Raw genomic sequence first — 19,799 nt, 5'->3', positions numbered from 1 at the left:
ATTATAATAATTAGTTTTTTAATAATTAGGTTAAACATATACACTTGAGAATATATTCGTGTTAGTTATAAATACGCATGTTAATATTCCGTATGAATATTTGCAAATGGCAAATATCTACACGAATATATCTGTATGACACGAATATACTTGATCTTAAGCAATGAATTGATCGTGACAATCTTAAGTCACGATCGTTTATTTCATTTCGGTTAGAATCTAAAATATGAGTCAAAATTCATTTTTTTCCGTACAAAAATGTGCAAAATTTTACGTGCAAGAAGACACTTCGCGACAGGCAGATTTTTTAATCAAAGCAATAATTTTGAACACTGCTTCTGCACTTTCGAGTATATGCTTTGATAAAGAGATCGCCTGAGATTATTTCTTTCTTAGTAATATATTTAGAGTCAATAATTCTATTTGCATGAGTCTCAGTCTTTTTCTACTAACGCTACTTTTTTCGAAATATTAAAATTTTGTTCTAATTTATTAAATTAATAAAGTAGAGTTACTTAGTTACTTTTAAATTAATAAAGTAAATTTAATCAGATGCAAAGTAGTAAAATATAAACTCAAAGAACGTTAGTCCGTTAAATAAAAATTACACAAACTAATCATCTTTTTAGATCAGGATTTTCAGGTTTAACCCTTTCCGTGCCCATTGTCAGGATCTCATTCACGTGCCCAGGTGCTACTTGAATGGGAGAAAGACATTGGGCACGATGACCTAGAATTAAGTAATGTAATAATTTCTCAGCGACTGACCATGCGTTAGTGTATCGTGCACGACGTATTTTCCACATTATGTGTGTGTGTGTGTTGTTAGGTCGTGGAATTGCGTCGCTTTTTCTCATTCCTTAAAACTTGAAATATTAAAAATGTCGAGACATATATCGATTCAATTTACGTCTCGATACAATTAGAATTTCTGATAATATCATCCACGCGACTAAGTGTACTCATACTCTTAATATCGCTATCAATCGCAATTATAATTCCAAGTTTACTTATATCTATTTTAAAAATATAATTTTCTCAAACGTGTTTTATCACGTATTACGCAATGGTCACTAGCCTTCGTCAGTCGATTTCAGGAAAAAGGTACGTACCTTAGAGTGTGAATGTTGTATTAAGCTCGGGTGTCGGAGGCGTCCCGGGACGTCCTCTCTAGTGTAGGACCTTTGCACCCGAGTGGTATGTGTGAGAACCGTGGAGTGAGTGTGTTGGTGTGCCTGTTTTGCCATTTTTTAAATATAGCGTTAGGTAGGATAGGTAGTATACTTTCTGGTATGACTGTTAATTATAAGTAGGTAGGGCCGGGCAGGTTGGCACAGTCTCTGGTCGGGTAGGCGCGTTTTCGTGTGACCAACCTGTTTCTGGAAATCTAATTTGAAAAATCGACGGTGAAACTGGCACGAGTAGAGCATGCACTCGTCTCTGGTTTTGCCTTTCGATTTTTCGAATTTCGCGGTCGCGGTCGCGAATGGGCTCGAAACGAACGTTTATTGCTCGAGCACGCACATGCGAGTGAGCAACGATCACTGTTGTGATCGTTGGTCAGTCCATATGCACTTCCATCAGCTTCCGCGGTTTATATTTTTATTTTATAAGTTTTTTTTTTGTTTGCGATTTAGAAGTCTCGAGCTTAGATTTAAGTTTCAGCGGGCATTGCGCCCGAAGAAAGAAGAGGCTATATGCTGAAGAGGCCCGGCAAACTGCCACTCAAGAGGGCAACTACTAATGGCTCCCCATCCTCTGGGTCATCCAGAGCATGGGAAGTCATTATTGTTACTACTTTGTCACTATGCTCGATTTTAGTATTAGTAGTAGTAGTAGTAGTAGTAGTAGTCTTTGTTTTTTTGGCCGATGTATATATCGGTCCATCGTCCCATTGGGCAAATCGCGATTTTTCTTATTAGTGTTGCGACAAGTTAATTACGGGTTGTATTAGAGTTACGAAATAATATCGCTATTTTTCATTAGTGTGGCGAGAGAATGATTACGGTTTGAATTAGAGTTGCGATAAAATGATAATCGCGTTTGTTTTAGAGTTGCGAATTACGATATCGCGATTGTCTTTTGCAATTTTTAGAATTTTTTCTGTTTTTCTGTTTAAGTAGCAATACTAGGATATTTAAAGTAGCTTTTTCAAATAGTAAATAGTAATTTTCATTAAATTCACTTTAAGAATTAGCGTTGCGACATTGTTCCATCGCGAGTTCTACTTATTTTTCCTATTAGCGTTGCGATAATGAATGCTCGCGTTTTGTTAAGTAGTGTTGCGTTCACAAACTGCCCAAACCCTCCGACTGCATTTGTCGGACACTGCTCCTGGATCACACGTACAGCCTAAAGAGCTGTACAAGTGTGATCGTTCATCGGCAACCTCCTAAATGGTTGCACTGCAATCTCTCGCTATTAGTGTTGCGTATTGCTTAAATACGAGTGCGTAGATTTATACTTATTAGCGTTGCGTATTAGATATCGGGAATTTTCAGATTTTTCTTTTTCTTTTTAATGGTAGATTAATTGATATTGCAAATATAACGAAGCACTCGTCGCGTTTGATTTTGAGAATTTTCTGCTTCATAAATATTAGTAGTAAATTAGCGTTGCGAAACAAGAATATTCAGTTCCACTCTCGGCGTGTTGATCGGGTTTATATAGAGTGGAAGACAATCGAATTTTAGTAGCCCTTCTGGCTACTGCTTTGTTTCTTTTTCAGCGCCCCTTATTAATGCGCCCCTTATTACTACGTTTATTACTGAAAATACTGCTATAAGACATATTCCTTTGTCAGCGTTAACGTTACCATGACTGCTAAAATACAGAACTTTATTACGAATGTATAATATATATATATATTTACATGTATGAAATTGTGAGCGATTTCATGCGCAACAAAGTATTATAACGAAATATCTTAATGTTGCTATGAAGGCTTGAAATATTTTTTATAATTTAATTCATTGCAATTGGAATTAGTGCTGGTGATTGTTCGTTCTTAGAACCATAACTTTTAGAATTTTTTCGACCGCGATATTTTCACTTCAATCTTTTAACAGTAATGTAGAATTTTATAAATATTCGAATTTCATTTGCATGAAACAAAAGTTTCGTCACGAAACAAAGGCATCGTCACGTTTGTAGCAAAAGTTCTGCAAAAAATGGCTTATGCACATACCTTTCGTTTTATTACGTTGCAAATCACTATGTTGCTGTAGAAATTAACAGATACGGTTAAAAGTTAAAAGATAAAGCAAGTGATTTTATAATAACCGGGGTTTCTCTCATCTTAGTTATTCCAAATGAACGTTACAATTTTTAATTCAGTTTAAATTCAATTACTTAAAATTCTTGTTTCCAACGTAACCCTAGTTTCGATTAAAAGATACACACGATTCTCTATATTTGCTAAAATTTAATCAATAGTAATTTGATCTATAATTGACCATTATTAATAGTGTATTTTTCATAAAATGTTTCATAAAATGTTCTCGTTTTAAAGATGTCTGTTTCTTCTATATACCAAATCCAGTAAATGGGTTTGTCTCAGATTTATCAATTTACAGAAAATACGTTTCAGTTACATATATGAACATTTCATAGCATATTAAATATGTATGCTAGATACCCAAATGATTTTTCTTCCATCGTCTGATTGTTCAGGCTTCTTCCCGTTTTCCCATTTTTAAAAGAAGAATATTGCGGTCACGTTGGAGTATATAACTTTTCGATATCTTCATAAGCTTAGTACAACGAGTCGTATATCTCTTTTGCAAAACTCTAAATTGTATATACAGTGTCAGTACTTTCATTTCCTTTCTGTGGTTCCAAGTTAGACATATGTATCATTGATACCGAATGTTGCCAGTACGGTTGCGAAATATTGTACAATGTTTCTACCGATCGATGTAATTGTTTTCGCAGATTAATCAGTTGATTAATTTTCAGAAAACGACTACATTGATAAGTACAAACATTGCACAATAATTCGATACCAAGCTCAGAATCACGCTAATACAGTCCATTTTGGATTACGAAAAGCCACGAAGAGAATTTTGGATAATCTAAACTGGACTGCAACGTGGGACGACATTGGACACCGTGGGACGACATTGGACACCGTGGGACGACATTGGACGCCGCTGGACAACGTGGGACGACGCTGGAAACCGTAGAACACCGTTGGTCCAGTGTGGATCACCAAAAAACGCGAAAAGAATTTTGGATGATCTAGACTGGACTGCAACGTGGGACACCGTGGGATTCCATTGGTCCAGTATGGATCTCCAAAAGCCGCGAAAAGAATTTTGGATGATCTACACTGGACTGCACTGTTGGACACCGTGGGACACCGTGGGACACCGTTGGACATCGTGGGACACCGTTGGACATCGTGGGACATCGTGGGACATCGTGGGACACCGTGGGACACCGTGGGACACCGTGGGACACCGTGGGACACCGTGGGACATCGTTGGACATCGTTGGACATCGTTGGACACCGTTGGACACCGTTGGACTTCGTGGGACACCGTGGGACACCGTGGGACACCGTGGGACACCGTTGGACACCGTGGGACACCGTTGGACATCGTGGGACACCGTTGGACGACTTTGGACAACGTGGGACACCATTGGTTCAGTGTGGATCTCCAAATGCCGCCAAAAGAATTTTGGATGATCTACACTGGACTGCAACGTGGGACACCATTGGTTCAGTGTGCATCTCCAAATGCCGCGAAAAGAATTTTGGACGATCTACACTGGACTGCACCGTGGGACACCGTGGGACACCGTGGGACACCGTGGGACACCGTTGTACACCGTGGGACACCGTGGGACACCTTTGGACACCGTGGGACACCGTGGGACACCGTGGGACACCGTGGGACACCGTGGGACACCATTGGTTCAGTGTGGATCTCCAAATGCCGCGAAAAGTATTTTGGATGATCTACACTGGACTGCATCGTTGGACATCGTTGGACACCGTTGGACACCGTGGGACACAGTGGGACACCGTGGGACGACGTTGGACACCGTGGGACGTCGTGGGACACCGAGGGACACCGTGGGACACCGTTGGACATCGTGGGACACCGTGGGACACCGTGGGATACCGTGGGACACCGTGGGACACCGTGGGACACCGTGGGACGACGTTGGACACCGTGGGACGTCGTGGGACACCGTGGAACACCGTGGGACACCGTGGGACACCATTGGTTCAGTGTGGATCTCCAAATGCCGCGAAAAGAATTTTGGATGATCTACACTGGACTGCAACGTGGGATACCATTGGTTCAGTGTGGATCTCCAAATGCCGCGAAAAGTATTTTGGATGATCTACACTGGACTGCACCGTTGGACATCGTTGGACACCGTTGGACACCGTGGGACACAGTGGGACACCGTGGGACACCGTGGGACGACGTTGGACACCGTGGGACGTCGTGGGACACCGTGGGACACCGTGGGACACCGTGGGACACCATTGGTTCAGTGTGGATCTCCAAATGCCGCGAAAAGAATTTTGGATGATCTACACTGGACTGCACCGTTGGACATCGTTGGACACCGTTGGACATCGTGGGACACCGTGAGACACCGTGGGACACCGCGGGACATCGTTGGACACCGTTGGACACCGTGGGACACCGTTGGACATCGTTGGACACCGTTGGACACCGTGGGACACAGTGGGACACCGTGGGACACCATTGGTTCAGTGTGGATCTCCAAATGCCGCGAAAAGAATTTTGGATGATCTACACTGGACTGCACCGTTGGACATCGTTGGACACCGTTGGACACCGTGGGACACCGTGGGACACCGTGGGACACCGTGGGACATCGTTGGACACCGTTGGACACCGTGGGACACCGTTGGACATCGTTGGACACCGTTGGACACCGTGGGACAACGTGGGACAACGTGGGACAGCGTGGGACAACGTGGGACAACGTGGGACAATGTGGGACACCGTTGGACACCGTGGGATATGTCTTGTCTCTCAAATCCATTCTGAGCCCATTCTGTATGATGGTACTTATCTGACTTGGAATGTAGTATAAAAATCGATTCTTCTTTTGCATTGAATCTTGTGGTTATTTTGTGCACGGGAGTGCGTTGCGTAAGTCCACTGATTCTTTGGAAAGATCGCGAACGAACGAGTTCGCGCCGAGATTTTTCTTTCATTGTCTGTTTGTTCGGGTTTCTTCTTAGTTTCCCATTTTTAAGAGAAAATTATTGCGGTCATGTTAGAGTTTATAACTCTTCGATATATTCAAAAGTTTTGAGCCGCGAAAATAGAATGTTAAACAGTTTAGAACAATGACTCGAATGTCCCTTTTTCAGAACACGAAATTGTGTATGCAGTGTCAATAGGTTCGGTTAAATAAATTATTGTTCTATTTCCGATATATGAGATCATTCTCTTATTTCAAACGAATTTTTGATAAGTTATTTTATTGTTTCAAATTGAGTTATATCTCAATAATTCACTTATGGAATTCAATTTTTTTTGTTGTATTATGTGAATTTGCTACAGTTAACGTCATAAACTTGCAACATAGTAACAGTTAGATTCAAATACCTCGAAACAAGTATTCTTTAAACATATTTAGTGGCGAACTTTTGAATTCTTGCAAATATTTTCCAATATTTATAACAGGCGACTATAGTGTATTAGTGCAATGTGTATTTCGTATTCTAATAACGAAAATTCACAGTATATATTCTAATTGCGAACAGTATAATTCTTGAAAACGATTGCATTGCATTCACGGTATTCGTAAGCATTTGTTTGTGATCGAGAAATATCTCACAATTTCCAACTTATAGTTTCATACTTGTTCCAGTTTCTTAATAATAATTTTTAAGTGTAAAGAAATAGCAGTATTTTCTAAATAAACGTTCAATAGGAAAAAGGAGAAAATTGTCGAAACAACGTTTCGCTTCTTTTCCACCCCCCACCCCACCCCCGCCCCTAAACTGCTTTATTTTCAGGAAATATTTGTGACCGCGCGCAATGCGGTTGTAGAGTCAGTGTTTGCCACGCAATAGTTTCTTTTCAATATTTTAAAATCACGATAGTTTTGATCAAATTCGATCGAATAGTCACACGCGAAAATAATAAAATTTTATCAATCAAATTTGTACGCGATATTAGAGTTATTGTTCGCCGATCATAATTTAAGCGGTCGCGGTAACGTAGTCTTTTATTTTTCTTTTTTTATATATTTATTTTTTTGAATATTCGTTTCGGTATTAGAGTCAGTGCCTCCCTCAAGAGGATAAAGCCTCTCCAGGAGCTCAAGAATGTAAGTAGTTTTATATATTGTATTTCAATTTGTTCTATTTAGTATATTTTGTTTGAAATGTCGTTAATTACAAAATAAAAATGATCGATGATTTAGAAAGCTGTAAATGCACTTTTTAATTGAAATAAAGTCTTGAAGTCTTAACATTAAAGTACAGTAAAACTGTCTGATACTCATAAAAAATCACTGAATATTTGTTTTCAAATTTTTATATTAGATTTCCAATATACATATTTATTAGAATTTCAATCTTTATTATTACCAAAGTTACTAAAGTTAATAAACTTTCATTTTTCATTATCTCCAACTTTTTAAATAATCAGCAATCACTCATCGTGTTTTGTTCTGTAACAGATTTTTCGCAATCTCCATTTCCACCACTGGACCCTACACAGTTCCTGATGATATTCGCTGGGGTGGCGCAGCATCCACGATACGTCCTTTGTTTCTCCGCTTCGAACGGTGAGTCGCATGCATTTCTGTTCCTCCGGTCACTCAATCATGTCGTAGGATGAAAGGTCCGAATCGGCACGGGTGATCGGTTGTATTACGTAGAATTTTTTTGCGAGCATAGTGACCACGGGTATTTCTTATACCCGTGAGTAGTAACACTCATTTTTTGAAATTTATTAGTTTAGGATAGGTCTTCTTGCACATCGCGATTATAATAATTAGTTTTTTAATAATTAGGTTAAACATATACACTTGAGAATATATTCGTGTTAGTTATAAATACGCATGTTAATATTCCGTATGAATATTTGCAAATGGCAAATATCTACACGAATATATCTGTATGACACGAATATACTTGATCTTAAGCAATGAATTGATCGTGACAATCTTAAGTCACGATCGTTTATTTCATTTCGGTTAGAATCTAAAATATGAGTCAAAATTCATTTTTTTCCGTACAAAAATGTGCAAAATTTTACGTGCAAGAAGACACTTCGCGACAGGCAGATTTTTTAATCAAAGCAATAATTTTGAACACTGCTTCTGCACTTTCGAGTATATGCTTTGATAAAGAGATCGCCTGAGATTATTTCTTTCTTAGTAATATATTTAGAGTCAATAATTCTATTTGCATGAGTCTCAGTCTTTTTCTACTAACGCTACTTTTTTCGAAATATTAAAATTTTGTTCTAATTTATTAAATTAATAAAGTAGAGTTACTTAGTTACTTTTAAATTAATAAAGTAAATTTAATCAGATGCAAAGTAGTAAAATATAAACTCAAAGAACGTTAGTCCGTTAAATAAAAATTACACAAACTAATCATCTTTTTAGATCAGGATTTTCAGGTTTAACCCTTTCCGTGCCCATTGTCAGGATCTCATTCACGTGCCCAGGTGCTACTTGAATGGGAGAAAGACATTGGGCACGATGACCTAGAATTAAGTAATGTAATAATTTCTCAGCGACTGACCATGCGTTAGTGTATCGTGCACGACGTATTTTCCACATTATGTGTGTGTGTGTGTTGTTAGGTCGTGGAATTGCGTCGCTTTTTCTCATTCCTTAAAACTTGAAATATTAAAAATGTCGAGACATATATCGATTCAATTTACGTCTCGATACAATTAGAATTTCTGATAATATCATCCACGCGACTAAGTGTACTCATACTCTTAATATCGCTATCAATCGCAATTATAATTCCAAGTTTACTTATATCTATTTTAAAAATATAATTTTCTCAAACGTGTTTTATCACGTATTACGCAATGGTCACTAGCCTTCGTCAGTCGATTTCAGGAAAAAGGTACGTACCTTAGAGTGTGAATGTTGTATTAAGCTCGGGTGTCGGAGGCGTCCCGGGACGTCCTCTCTAGTGTAGGACCTTTGCACCCGAGTGGTATGTGTGAGAACCGTGGAGTGAGTGTGTTGGTGTGCCTGTTTTGCCATTTTTTAAATATAGCGTTAGGTAGGATAGGTAGTATACTTTCTGGTATGACTGTTAATTATAAGTAGGTAGGGCCGGGCAGGTTGGCACAGTCTCTGGTCGGGTAGGCGCGTTTTCGTGTGACCAACCTGTTTCTGGAAATCTAATTTGAAAAATCGACGGTGAAACTGGCACGAGTAGAGCATGCACTCGTCTCTGGTTTTGCCTTTCGATTTTTCGAATTTCGCGGTCGCGGTCGCGAATGGGCTCGAAACGAACGTTTATTGCTCGAGCACGCACATGCGAGTGAGCAACGATCACTGTTGTGATCGTTGGTCAGTCCATATGCACTTCCATCAGCTTCCGCGGTTTATATTTTTATTTTATAAGTTTTTTTTTTGTTTGCGATGTAGAAGTCTCGAGCTTAGATTTAAGTTTCAGCGGGCATTGCGCCCGAAGAAAGAAGAGGCTATATGCTGAAGAGGCCCGGCAAACTGCCACTCAAGAGGGCAACTACTAATGGCTCCCCATCCTCTGGGTCATCCAGAGCATGGGAAGTCATTATTGTTACTACTTTGTCACTATGCTCGATTTTAGTATTAGTAGTAGTAGTAGTAGTAGTAGTAGTCTTTGTTTTTTTGGCCGATGTATATATCGGTCCATCGTCCCATTGGGCAAATCGCGATTTTTCTTATTAGTGTTGCGACAAGTTAATTACGGGTTGTATTAGAGTTACGAAATAATATCGCTATTTTTCATTAGTGTGGCGAGAGAATGATTACGGTTTGAATTAGAGTTGCGATAAAATGATAATCGCGTTTGTTTTAGAGTTGCGAATTACGATATCGCGATTGTCTTTTGCAATTTTTAGAATTTTTTCTGTTTTTCTGTTTAAGTAGCAATACTAGGATATTTAAAGTAGCTTTTTCAAATAGTAAATAGTAATTTTCATTAAATTCACTTTAAGAATTAGCGTTGCGACATTGTTCCATCGCGAGTTCTACTTATTTTTCCTATTAGCGTTGCGATAATGAATGCTCGCGTTTTGTTAAGTAGTGTTGCGTTCACAAACTGCCCAAACCCTCCGACTGCATTTGTCGGACACTGCTCCTGGATCACACGTACAGCCTAAAGAGCTGTACAAGTGTGATCGTTCATCGGCAACCTCCTAAATGGTTGCACTGCAATCTCTCGCTATTAGTGTTGCGTATTGCTTAAATACGAGTGCGTAGATTTATACTTATTAGCGTTGCGTATTAGATATCGGGAATTTTCAGATTTTTCTTTTTCTTTTTAATGGTAGATTAATTGATATTGCAAATATAACGAAGCACTCGTCGCGTTTGATTTTGAGAATTTTCTGCTTCATAAATATTAGTAGTAAATTAGCGTTGCGAAACAAGAATATTCAGTTCCACTCTCGGCGTGTTGATCGGGTTTATATAGAGTGGAAGACAATCGAATTTTAGTAGCCCTTCTGGCTACTGCTTTGTTTCTTTTTCAACGCCCCTTATTAATGCGCCCCTTATTACTACGTTTATTACTGAAAATACTGCTATAAGACATATTCCTTTGTCAGCGTTAACGTTACCATGACTGCTAAAATACAGAACTTTATTACGAATGTATAATATATATATATATTTACATGTATGAAATTGTGAGCGATTTCATGCGCAACAAAGTATTATAACGAAATATCTTAATGTTGCTATGAAGGCTTGAAATATTTTTTATAATTTAATTCATTGCAATTGGAATTAGTGCTGGTGATTGTTCGTTCTTAGAACCATAACTTTTAGAATTTTTTCGACCGCGATATTTTCACTTCAATCTTTTAACAGTAATGTAGAATTTTATAAATATTCGAATTTCATTTGCATGAAACAAAAGTTTCGTCACGAAACAAAGGCATCGTCACGTTTGTAGCAAAAGTTCTGCAAAAAATGGCTTATGCACATACCTTTCGTTTTATTACGTTGCAAATCACTATGTTGTTGTAGAAATTAACAGATACTGTTAAAAGTTAAAAGATAAAGCAAGTGATTTTATAATAACCGGGGTTTCTCTCATCTTAGTTATTCCAAATGAACGTTACAATTTTTAATTCAGTTTAAATTCAATTACTTAAAATTCTTGTTTCCAACGTAACCCTAGTTTCGATTAAAAGATACACACGATTCTCTATATTTGCTAAAATTTAATCAATAGTAATTTGATCTATAATTGACCATTATTAATAGTGTATTTTTCATAAAATGTTTCATAAAATGTTCTCGTTTTAAAGATGTCTGTTTCTTCTATATACCAAATCCAGTAAATGAGTTTGTCTCAGATTTATCAATTTACAGAAAATACGTTTCAGTTACATATATGAACATTTCATAGCATATTAAATATGTATGCTAGATACCCAAATGATTTTTCTTCCATCGTCTGATTGTTCAGGCTTCTTCCCGTTTTCCCATTTTTAAAAGAAGAATATTGCGGTCACGTTGGAGTATATAACTTTTCGATATCTTCATATGCTTAGTACAACGAGTCGTATGTCTCTTTTGCAAAACTCTAAATTGTATATACAGTGTCAGTACTTTCATTTCCTTTCTGTGGTTCCAAGTTAGACATATGTATCATTGATACCGAATGTTGCCAGTACGGTTGCGAAATATTGTACAATGTTTCTACCGATCGATGTAATTGTTTTCGCAGATTAATCAGTTGATTAATTTTCAGAAAACGACTACATTGATAAGTACAAACATTGCACAATAATTCGATACCAAGCTCAGAATCACGCTAATACAGTCCATTTTGGATTACGAAAAGCCACGAAGAGAATTTTGGATAATCTAAACTGGACTGCAACGTGGGACGACATTGGACACCGTGGGACGACATTGGACACCGTGGGACGACATTGGACGCCACTGGACACCGTGGGACGACGCTGGAAACCGTAGAACACCGTTGGTCCAGTGTAGATCACCAAAAAACGCGAAAAGAATTTTGGATGATCTAGACTGGACTGCAACATGGGACACCGTGGGATTCCATTGGTCCAGTATGGATCTCCAAAAGCCGCGAAAAGAATTTTGGATGATCTACACTGGACTGCACCGTTGGACACCGTGGGACACCGTGGGACACCGTTGGACACCGTTGGACACCGTGAGACACCGTTGGACATCGTGGGACACCGTTGGACATCGTGGGACACCGTTGGACATCGTGGGACACCGTTGGACATCGTGGGACACCGTTGGATATCGTGGGACATCGTGGGACATCGTGGGACACCGTGGGACACCGTGGGACAACGTGGGACACCATTGGTTCAGTGTGGATCTCCAAATGCCGCGAAAAGAATTTTGGATGATCTACACTGGACTGCACCGTTGGACATCGTTGGACACCGTTGGACATCGTTGGACACCGTTGGACATCGTTGGACACCGTTGGACACCGTTGGACGTCGTTGGACACCGTTGGACATCGTTGGACACCGTTGGACATCGTTGGACGCCGTTGGACACCGTTGGACACCGTTGGACACCGTTGGACACCGTTGGACATCGTTGGATATCGTTGGACACCGGGGGACACCGTAGAATGCGTGCGTTTTAGGCTTAATTAATCGTAAGATAGATACCTATGTTAAGTGCATTGTGAGCTCATTCTGTACAACGATACTTATCCATCTTGGGACGAAAAAAGAAAAATCTCGTCTCTCTCCCGTCGCTTACCACACTGGAGAAATTGTACTCGCGATTTGTCGGTTCGCGATCACTCAGTTCTTTCAAACTGTCGCGTGACGTACTCGCTCGTGCGTATTCCGGGTACGTGCGGGTCAACGTGCACTGGACAACTCTTTGGATTCGTAAGGCGGCTCAAGCACACCTCAGTCTTGGTGACTGCTCGACGACTGCTCGACGTTCGCATCGGATCGCGGGAGTTGTCGTCGCGCCGGTGATGCTTGCGAATCTGTTGGGGATTCAGTCGTGGATCTGCAGTCCTGACCGATTGGTACTTCGGTACTCGGTCATGGACCCGCAACTTCACGTCCTCCGTAATCCTGTTCGGCCCCGCGGGGGTGGGTTCCACTGTTCAGTTGAAGATCATGCCTTCGTAATCCTGTTCAGCGGCCCCTCCACAGGGGTGGGCCCCACTGTTCAGTTGAGGCCTATGCCTTCGTAATCCTGTTCAGCGGCCCCTCCCCGGGTTCCACATGTTCAGTTGGAGTGTGTTAAGTTGCCGGCCTATGTGCTGGATCCACGGCTGGATCACCAGCGGATCACTGGCATCATCGGTCGGCGCCATCGACCGCGACTCGTATAAGTTCCGAACGGCGAATCAGGAATAGAGTTATGAGCCAATTCTTGGGCTTTCCGCTGATCCTTGGGGTTATCCGGTGCACGGAGGTACGTCGCGTAGGTTTGATAGTACGTTCTTTAGCTTCATTTTCTTTCACTCGTTTCAAGTTAGATAAATGTGTCTTTGATACCGAATGCTGCCAGTAGGGATACCAATTATTGTACAATATTTGTACTGATCTATGTAATCGGTGTGTGGGAGATAGCTGTGGCGTTATGTATGCTTTGCTCCACGTTTGTAAAGATTCATGTAAGCGCTGCGTTGGAAATATGTGTTTCGCAGTTAGGGTACGAAACAACTATTTCTTTACGCAGGCCCATGGACAAGTAGAGTCAGAACTCGACATTCTGCCAATGGGTCGAATGTCGAGATGAATGTATAAAGTTAAATAACCCATGGGCGGGTCTCTTGCGTAGTCACCTCCTCGTGGTGAGACCTGGTAATTGGCATCGTTTTCCAAAAATTAATCAGTTGATTAATCTTTGGTAAACGATGCCAAGCTAAGAACTACGCACCAGTCAAGTTTGGATCAGCAAAAGTTACGGATAGAATTTTGGATGATCTAAACTGCATTGCAACGTGGGACATCGCTGAACACTGTCGGATACCGTGGGATAAGTCTTAATTATGTTAAGTCCATCGTGAGTCCATTCTGTACAATGATACTTATTTGACTTGGAACGAAATACAAAGATTTATTCTCCTTCCTATCATTTTTTCCGTTTTTATTCTAATTTACTAATCACTTTATTCTAATTGTTTCAGGATTTTTTGTGACATCCAGTGAAGAGAATTCATACTCTATACAATATCCCTTCCCTTTCACTTTCTCTTTTTTTACGTTTAGATTATTACGTAGGTAGAAAAGGGAAAGGGTGGGTCTCCACTCGCAGCACTTCCTCGCGGTGAGAGCTGGGCAATCAGTATTATTTGATATATAATTACTAATTGTATCACTACACAACAAAGCAATTAACTGTATTACTGGTATAATTATTAATTATATGGCAAGTAATATGGGATAATTGGCTGCAATCCTGACTAGGTGTTCATATCAATATTCATTCATCTATGTGAGCATTTTATGATCATTGCATATGCACATTGGCATGTTGTGCTTTTTTATCTGTGAATTATGAAGGCAAGGGATTAAAGGAAACATTAATTCCCTCTACTCGGAAATTTCATAGAATGGTTTTCGATATGCTTTTATGGATTTCCATGAGCAGGCTGGCTTAATGTTTAGTGTGTCATTCCTGTTGCAAAACGTCGAGCGGGGTCGTTTATGTTTGTGAATATCATAGCTTTTTTCCCTACGACTTGTACGAGGTTACTTGCCACCCCATGTGTCGTTCGATTTGAGGATTACTTTACGCACCGCTGCTTAGGCTGACCTCTTTTCGTTCGTGTAAGGAAGATTGCTCGCGTGCAGGAATATTTTGTCCGATTTTAATTGTCATTAATTAAAAAACGTAGCTGAAACGCAATTTTTTTATTTTTGATTTTCCTCTCATTTCGACTTTAAGAATCACTCCTTATATTTCCTGACACCTGTAGCCGAACACCTGTATATTAGAAGCGCGACAGCTAGTGTTACCTGTACATGAAGTACTTCATTGTCCCGGATCCGGATTAAGCAGTGTACTACCTATATATCAAATATTACACCGCCGTGTTGTGAACGCTCTAATATCACGTTCGAGATTTAATCGAAACAGACAGAATTTTATTTACTGCTTCCCATAGCCGTTTGTTTTTCATTGTTATGCCGCTGGCAAACAAGCAGGGATATATTTTTATCGAACAATTTTTCTGTGATTAACGCATCCGTTGCACTCTTACTGCGAGCGCACCATATCGCGTGAAAAACAATTTTCATTAACTTGATTTCCGCATCGTTTGATCAACGAAACGATATTCCTTTCAATCCGTAGCGGAACCCACTTCTGAAAGCTTTTAGGTTTTCTCTGGATCTCGCTATTCAGGAAATCGCGATTCCTCTCATTCTTGCTCGAATAAAAATTTCGTTGAGGCACCCGTATCGATTGAATTCCCTCGGGTTTCGCGTATTCCTGGACTATGAAGCGGTAAACATCGTATCCAGTCGGGATCGGTAAACAAGAGACGGATACAGTCCACGGTTTCTTCGTGACGCTTGACTCGAGTGCGAATAAAGGGTGATATTTATTTCCTGATCGCGTTACGTGCTTTTGCGACACCGTAGAAAGTGCCTGGGTGCTCGAGAGTCATTTTTCTCGCCCGGAAAATGCTCAAGAGAGTTCCCAAACTTCTTTGCACTCCCCTCTTCTGTTCATACCAGACGTACTAGGCGTGACCCAGGACTCGTTTCTTGTTTATACAGCACGATGCAATTAAGGAGAATGGAATTGTTAACGGAACCTGAGCCGAAGCTTGGCTTTTGTCCCTGTGTCCTAAACGGATCGTAAATCATTCTCGTATTCTCTAGTATACTGCTGGACCCGAAAAATATCCCACTCGAATGGCGACGCTGTAGCTTCCAGTCTGCATTTATATTCTATATGGCAGTTTTGGCTGCTGCTGCTCGAGTAGTGAAACAAAATCACTTTTCGGCTAGTTCTTAAAATATTTTTATATACACGACAGTCCTGAAATCTGATGTCACAGAGCATTTTAATTTCCTACGCTCTCACTAGATACATTTTCATAGCTTTAATATGTTTTCATAGTTTTAATTATAATTTACTTATAATTTCCAATGAGAATTGATAGTAAAAAGTCTATCAAATAAAAAAAAAAAAATAGTTTTAATAGCGAACGTACGTACGTGAATTAATGTGTATGTAGTTTGAATATAGTGGACTGTAGCTCATAATAACATGAGATATTTGTGGAGATAAGACTTCGAGAATTGTGTGAATATTTATGTTGGAGTATTAATAAAACGCAAGGGCCGATTCGGAAAATGTAAAGAGCGGTTCGGAAAATTCACGCGTAGTCTAGGATGCTTGGTTCCACGTGAAATTTAACAGCTCGTAACAAGAATGGGATGCAGCTGCATACAGTAGCTCACGAAAGTATTCATTTCATGTCCATTTATATTGGTATACCTTAAAACAAATCTGTAAATGTACATATGTAGAAGTTGCAAGGTATTGAGTCACAAATTTATTTAAACAGTTAATTATTCATTATACTAATAAGCCTCGGTATTCAGTAGGATTATCTTTAATACTCATTACGTGTTTCGGAATATCAAAATTTATATAACGTATACAGTATATACATAATGATTTTCTATGATAAGCGTCCAAATACGTTCGTAGGCCATCATAAATCTCCTATGAGCACAGTAACTAGCAAGGCTCAAAGGCTTGTAATTATTTCTGGTCGTAATATGTTAAATCACTAATTTACGCGTTTACCCAACATGCATGTTTCCTATTTTCTTTGAGGACTAAATGAACCATGATCAACAATCTGTCTTGAAGTGTCCATAAACGAAATTAAACGCTTTACCGATGCTATAAATTCCTCATTAGTTAAACCAGATTTCGAACTCGTGGCTCGTTAACGACCAATTTACGCTTTTATTCGAAATAAAAGGACGTTCGAAATTCAGCATCGAACTATCGTGAAGGTGATGTTCACGAGATCGATGTGGATGAAAAAAGAACAGGTGGTAAATTTAACGGCTTCAGAAAATTGCTCCGTAAACTATAAATAAGCAAAATCACGAGGTGTTACGTAACATGCTCTGTTGTTTGAGTGGACTGCTCGTTAAAGGAGATTCACTCGTAAAGCACCTTGTGATATACGGCGCCAGCCTATAGTTCAAATTTTCGCGATATATACTCGATTCCCTGTGTTCACCCTCCGTTTGACAACCGACTTCCGTCGTGATATACGCCGGATCGGCAATAACGTCGTCGATCGACGAATCGAGCCGGAAGAAAATTATTGCGGCTCCAGGATTCTTCCTACTGTAAACGTACCAATCGTTTTCGGATACTATGCAATGGCTAATGAAAAAAAGCTTCGAGAAGTTCATAAAAGATTATGCTGCACATTATATATCGTTTGTGGCTCCAATAATTGCAGATTACAGTACAACAACATGGTAAATCACATTTTCTATTGCTTATAAAAAAGCAGTTTCAAAATTTAATATCCGAATAAAAATATTCAAAATATCTTTGGTCATAATATTACGGTATCGAGAATATTCCGTAACTGACAATTTATATCAGCTACTTTTGAAAAATGGCAAATAATAAGAATAACTCCTGTAGAATTGAAAATGAAGGAATTTCGCAGAAATTGCTCGCGAAATGTTTATATAATCGTACGTAGATATCAATGTACACGCATTTCACTAGCCAAATCTGCGTTTAAAACTGGTTGCTTCTCAAACCAGAGATGTGAACGAAGGTAACATTGAATAAGCACGTGAATGAAACGCCAATAAATTGATAGAAACTTTCAGCCTGTCCATTCGTAACAGCTTCCATTTCTGCTTTTAATTTCCGTTTTGAGTCCCGTCGCGTCGCGTCGATGGAAAATCAAGAAACATTCCATCTGTGAATTTCTCTGCGGAATCGTCAAAACGCGCGTTTCAATCTGTTAATTGATTTTGTTAGCGGAAATGGAATTAAGCACGGTACATCTCAAGGGAATGATCGCCAATGATATTGAAATGGAAGTTCAGCGAATAATAATACAAGAATGTAACACTGTTTTCCTTCAATTACCGCGTGAAAACGCCCCGCGATTTCCCGCGAATAAGTTTCCTTGTTCTTACGTACGTAATGGTTCTTACGTACTTTGCATAAGTCAAACTTTACGAGATCATTCTGTAAAATTGATTGGAATTTAATTTTTTATGTTCGCAATAAGAATTTGTAACGAGTTATTTTCAGAGGTTCTTTAAGAATTTCCTCAGGCGACATTGTCATAAACCTACTTCATAACGTTGTATTGTTTTTTACTCTACTATATTTCTTTCATTCGCATTTTTTGTGTTTTATTATTACTGGTATTTCTTTCTCGAATTGCTCGTGTTGCGCAATGCGGTCTCGCTGGTAAGCGAGCTGACTCGATAATGAAAAATTATAGAACGTACGTACGGCGTTAATGTAGTTGTAAAGGGACAGACCGTCGTCCCAAGGCTCCTCTTTCTCGCACGATAAATTGGCAGGCCTGAGGTCGTGGCTGCGATCCAACGCTGCCAAACCGTGCGCGAAAACCTGCACGCTGTCGTACACTAAAGCTGGTTCTGCCTGAAACATACGTTTCCCCTCTTGTGAAAAGTTGTTTGCGTTCATGCATCTCGATTTCCTTGACTTAAGATACAGTATATCGTTTTTGGATAAAGTTAGTTAGATGAGTGGAAAACTCTGTAAAAGTTCCTCTTAACAGTAGAGGTTTACTTTACTTTGTAAACTCCATTGTCGATTTACAGTGAAGTAAATTTATCGAATAATGAACGCTAAAAGTGGTACACGAGATTTCGACAGAACGACGAAAGGAGTTTAGAGATCTTTTTGAATCACACTTCAAATCTATCGTTCGAAAATTATTGAATCTACGAATTCAAATTGTTCGTTGTAAGTGTTTACCGCAGCACAGGAACTTTATTCTCAATGGAGTTAGAAAGTTTGTTAAAATTAGGTAACGATTACACTTTTTTGATCGAGAACTTTTGTTTTGTATGCGAAGAACACTCCAAATAAAAAATCCATCCGTGATTGTTAAAGCTCTTACGAGGAAACTAGGCCGTGTTTCGAGCGCGGTCGATCGAGCGGTCTTAATTTCGTTGCAATTTTCGCCACGAGTTTCATTTAATTACTGAAAATGCTGACAAAACAGCTAGAAATTGACTTGTCGATAGTTCTGTCTGCTCTTTTCCTTCGTCATTTCTACCAGTTTAATACTTCCTGTGTACAGTATACGTTGTGATTTTATGTTACACTTTAATTTTCACTGAGTAGGGAGAAAACAGTGTTTGGCTCACTGAACGAAAATTATATATTAACAAGTAATATCAATAAAGACGTAAATTGCAGCGAAACGCTAGCGAATTAACGGAGCATGATAGAACACACATACAGGCCAATTTCCATAAATATCGAACTAATTAAATAGATTTACCATATTAATTTCGTGATCGAAATAGCCTTATTGTATGGAACTTTTAATGCAAACGTATTCGTTTTTCTACCGAGTGTACGAG

At 39.4% G+C, this 19,799-nt stretch overlaps 1 protein-coding gene across 8 annotated transcripts in view; it reads right to left on the bottom strand.

Annotated features, from left to right (window-relative positions):
* Positions 1-19,799, bottom strand: part of LOC100651036 (glutamate receptor ionotropic, kainate 2) — a 200,095-nt gene that overhangs the window by 78,232 nt on the left and 102,064 nt on the right. For all 8 annotated transcript variants that reach the window (XM_048405375.1, XM_048405368.1, XM_048405370.1 and 5 more), the window contains exon 8: positions 18,694-18,846. In XM_048405375.1, coding sequence (XP_048261332.1) covers positions 18,694-18,846 — 153 coding nt within the window. The remainder of the gene's footprint in view (positions 1-18,693; positions 18,847-19,799) is intronic.

Source organism: Bombus terrestris, chromosome 4 (genome assembly GCF_910591885.1).
Source record: "Bombus terrestris chromosome 4, iyBomTerr1.2, whole genome shotgun sequence".
In the NCBI taxonomy this organism is placed as follows: domain Eukaryota; kingdom Metazoa; phylum Arthropoda; class Insecta; order Hymenoptera; family Apidae; genus Bombus; species Bombus terrestris.
This window is presented reverse-complemented; position numbering and strand designations above follow the sequence as displayed.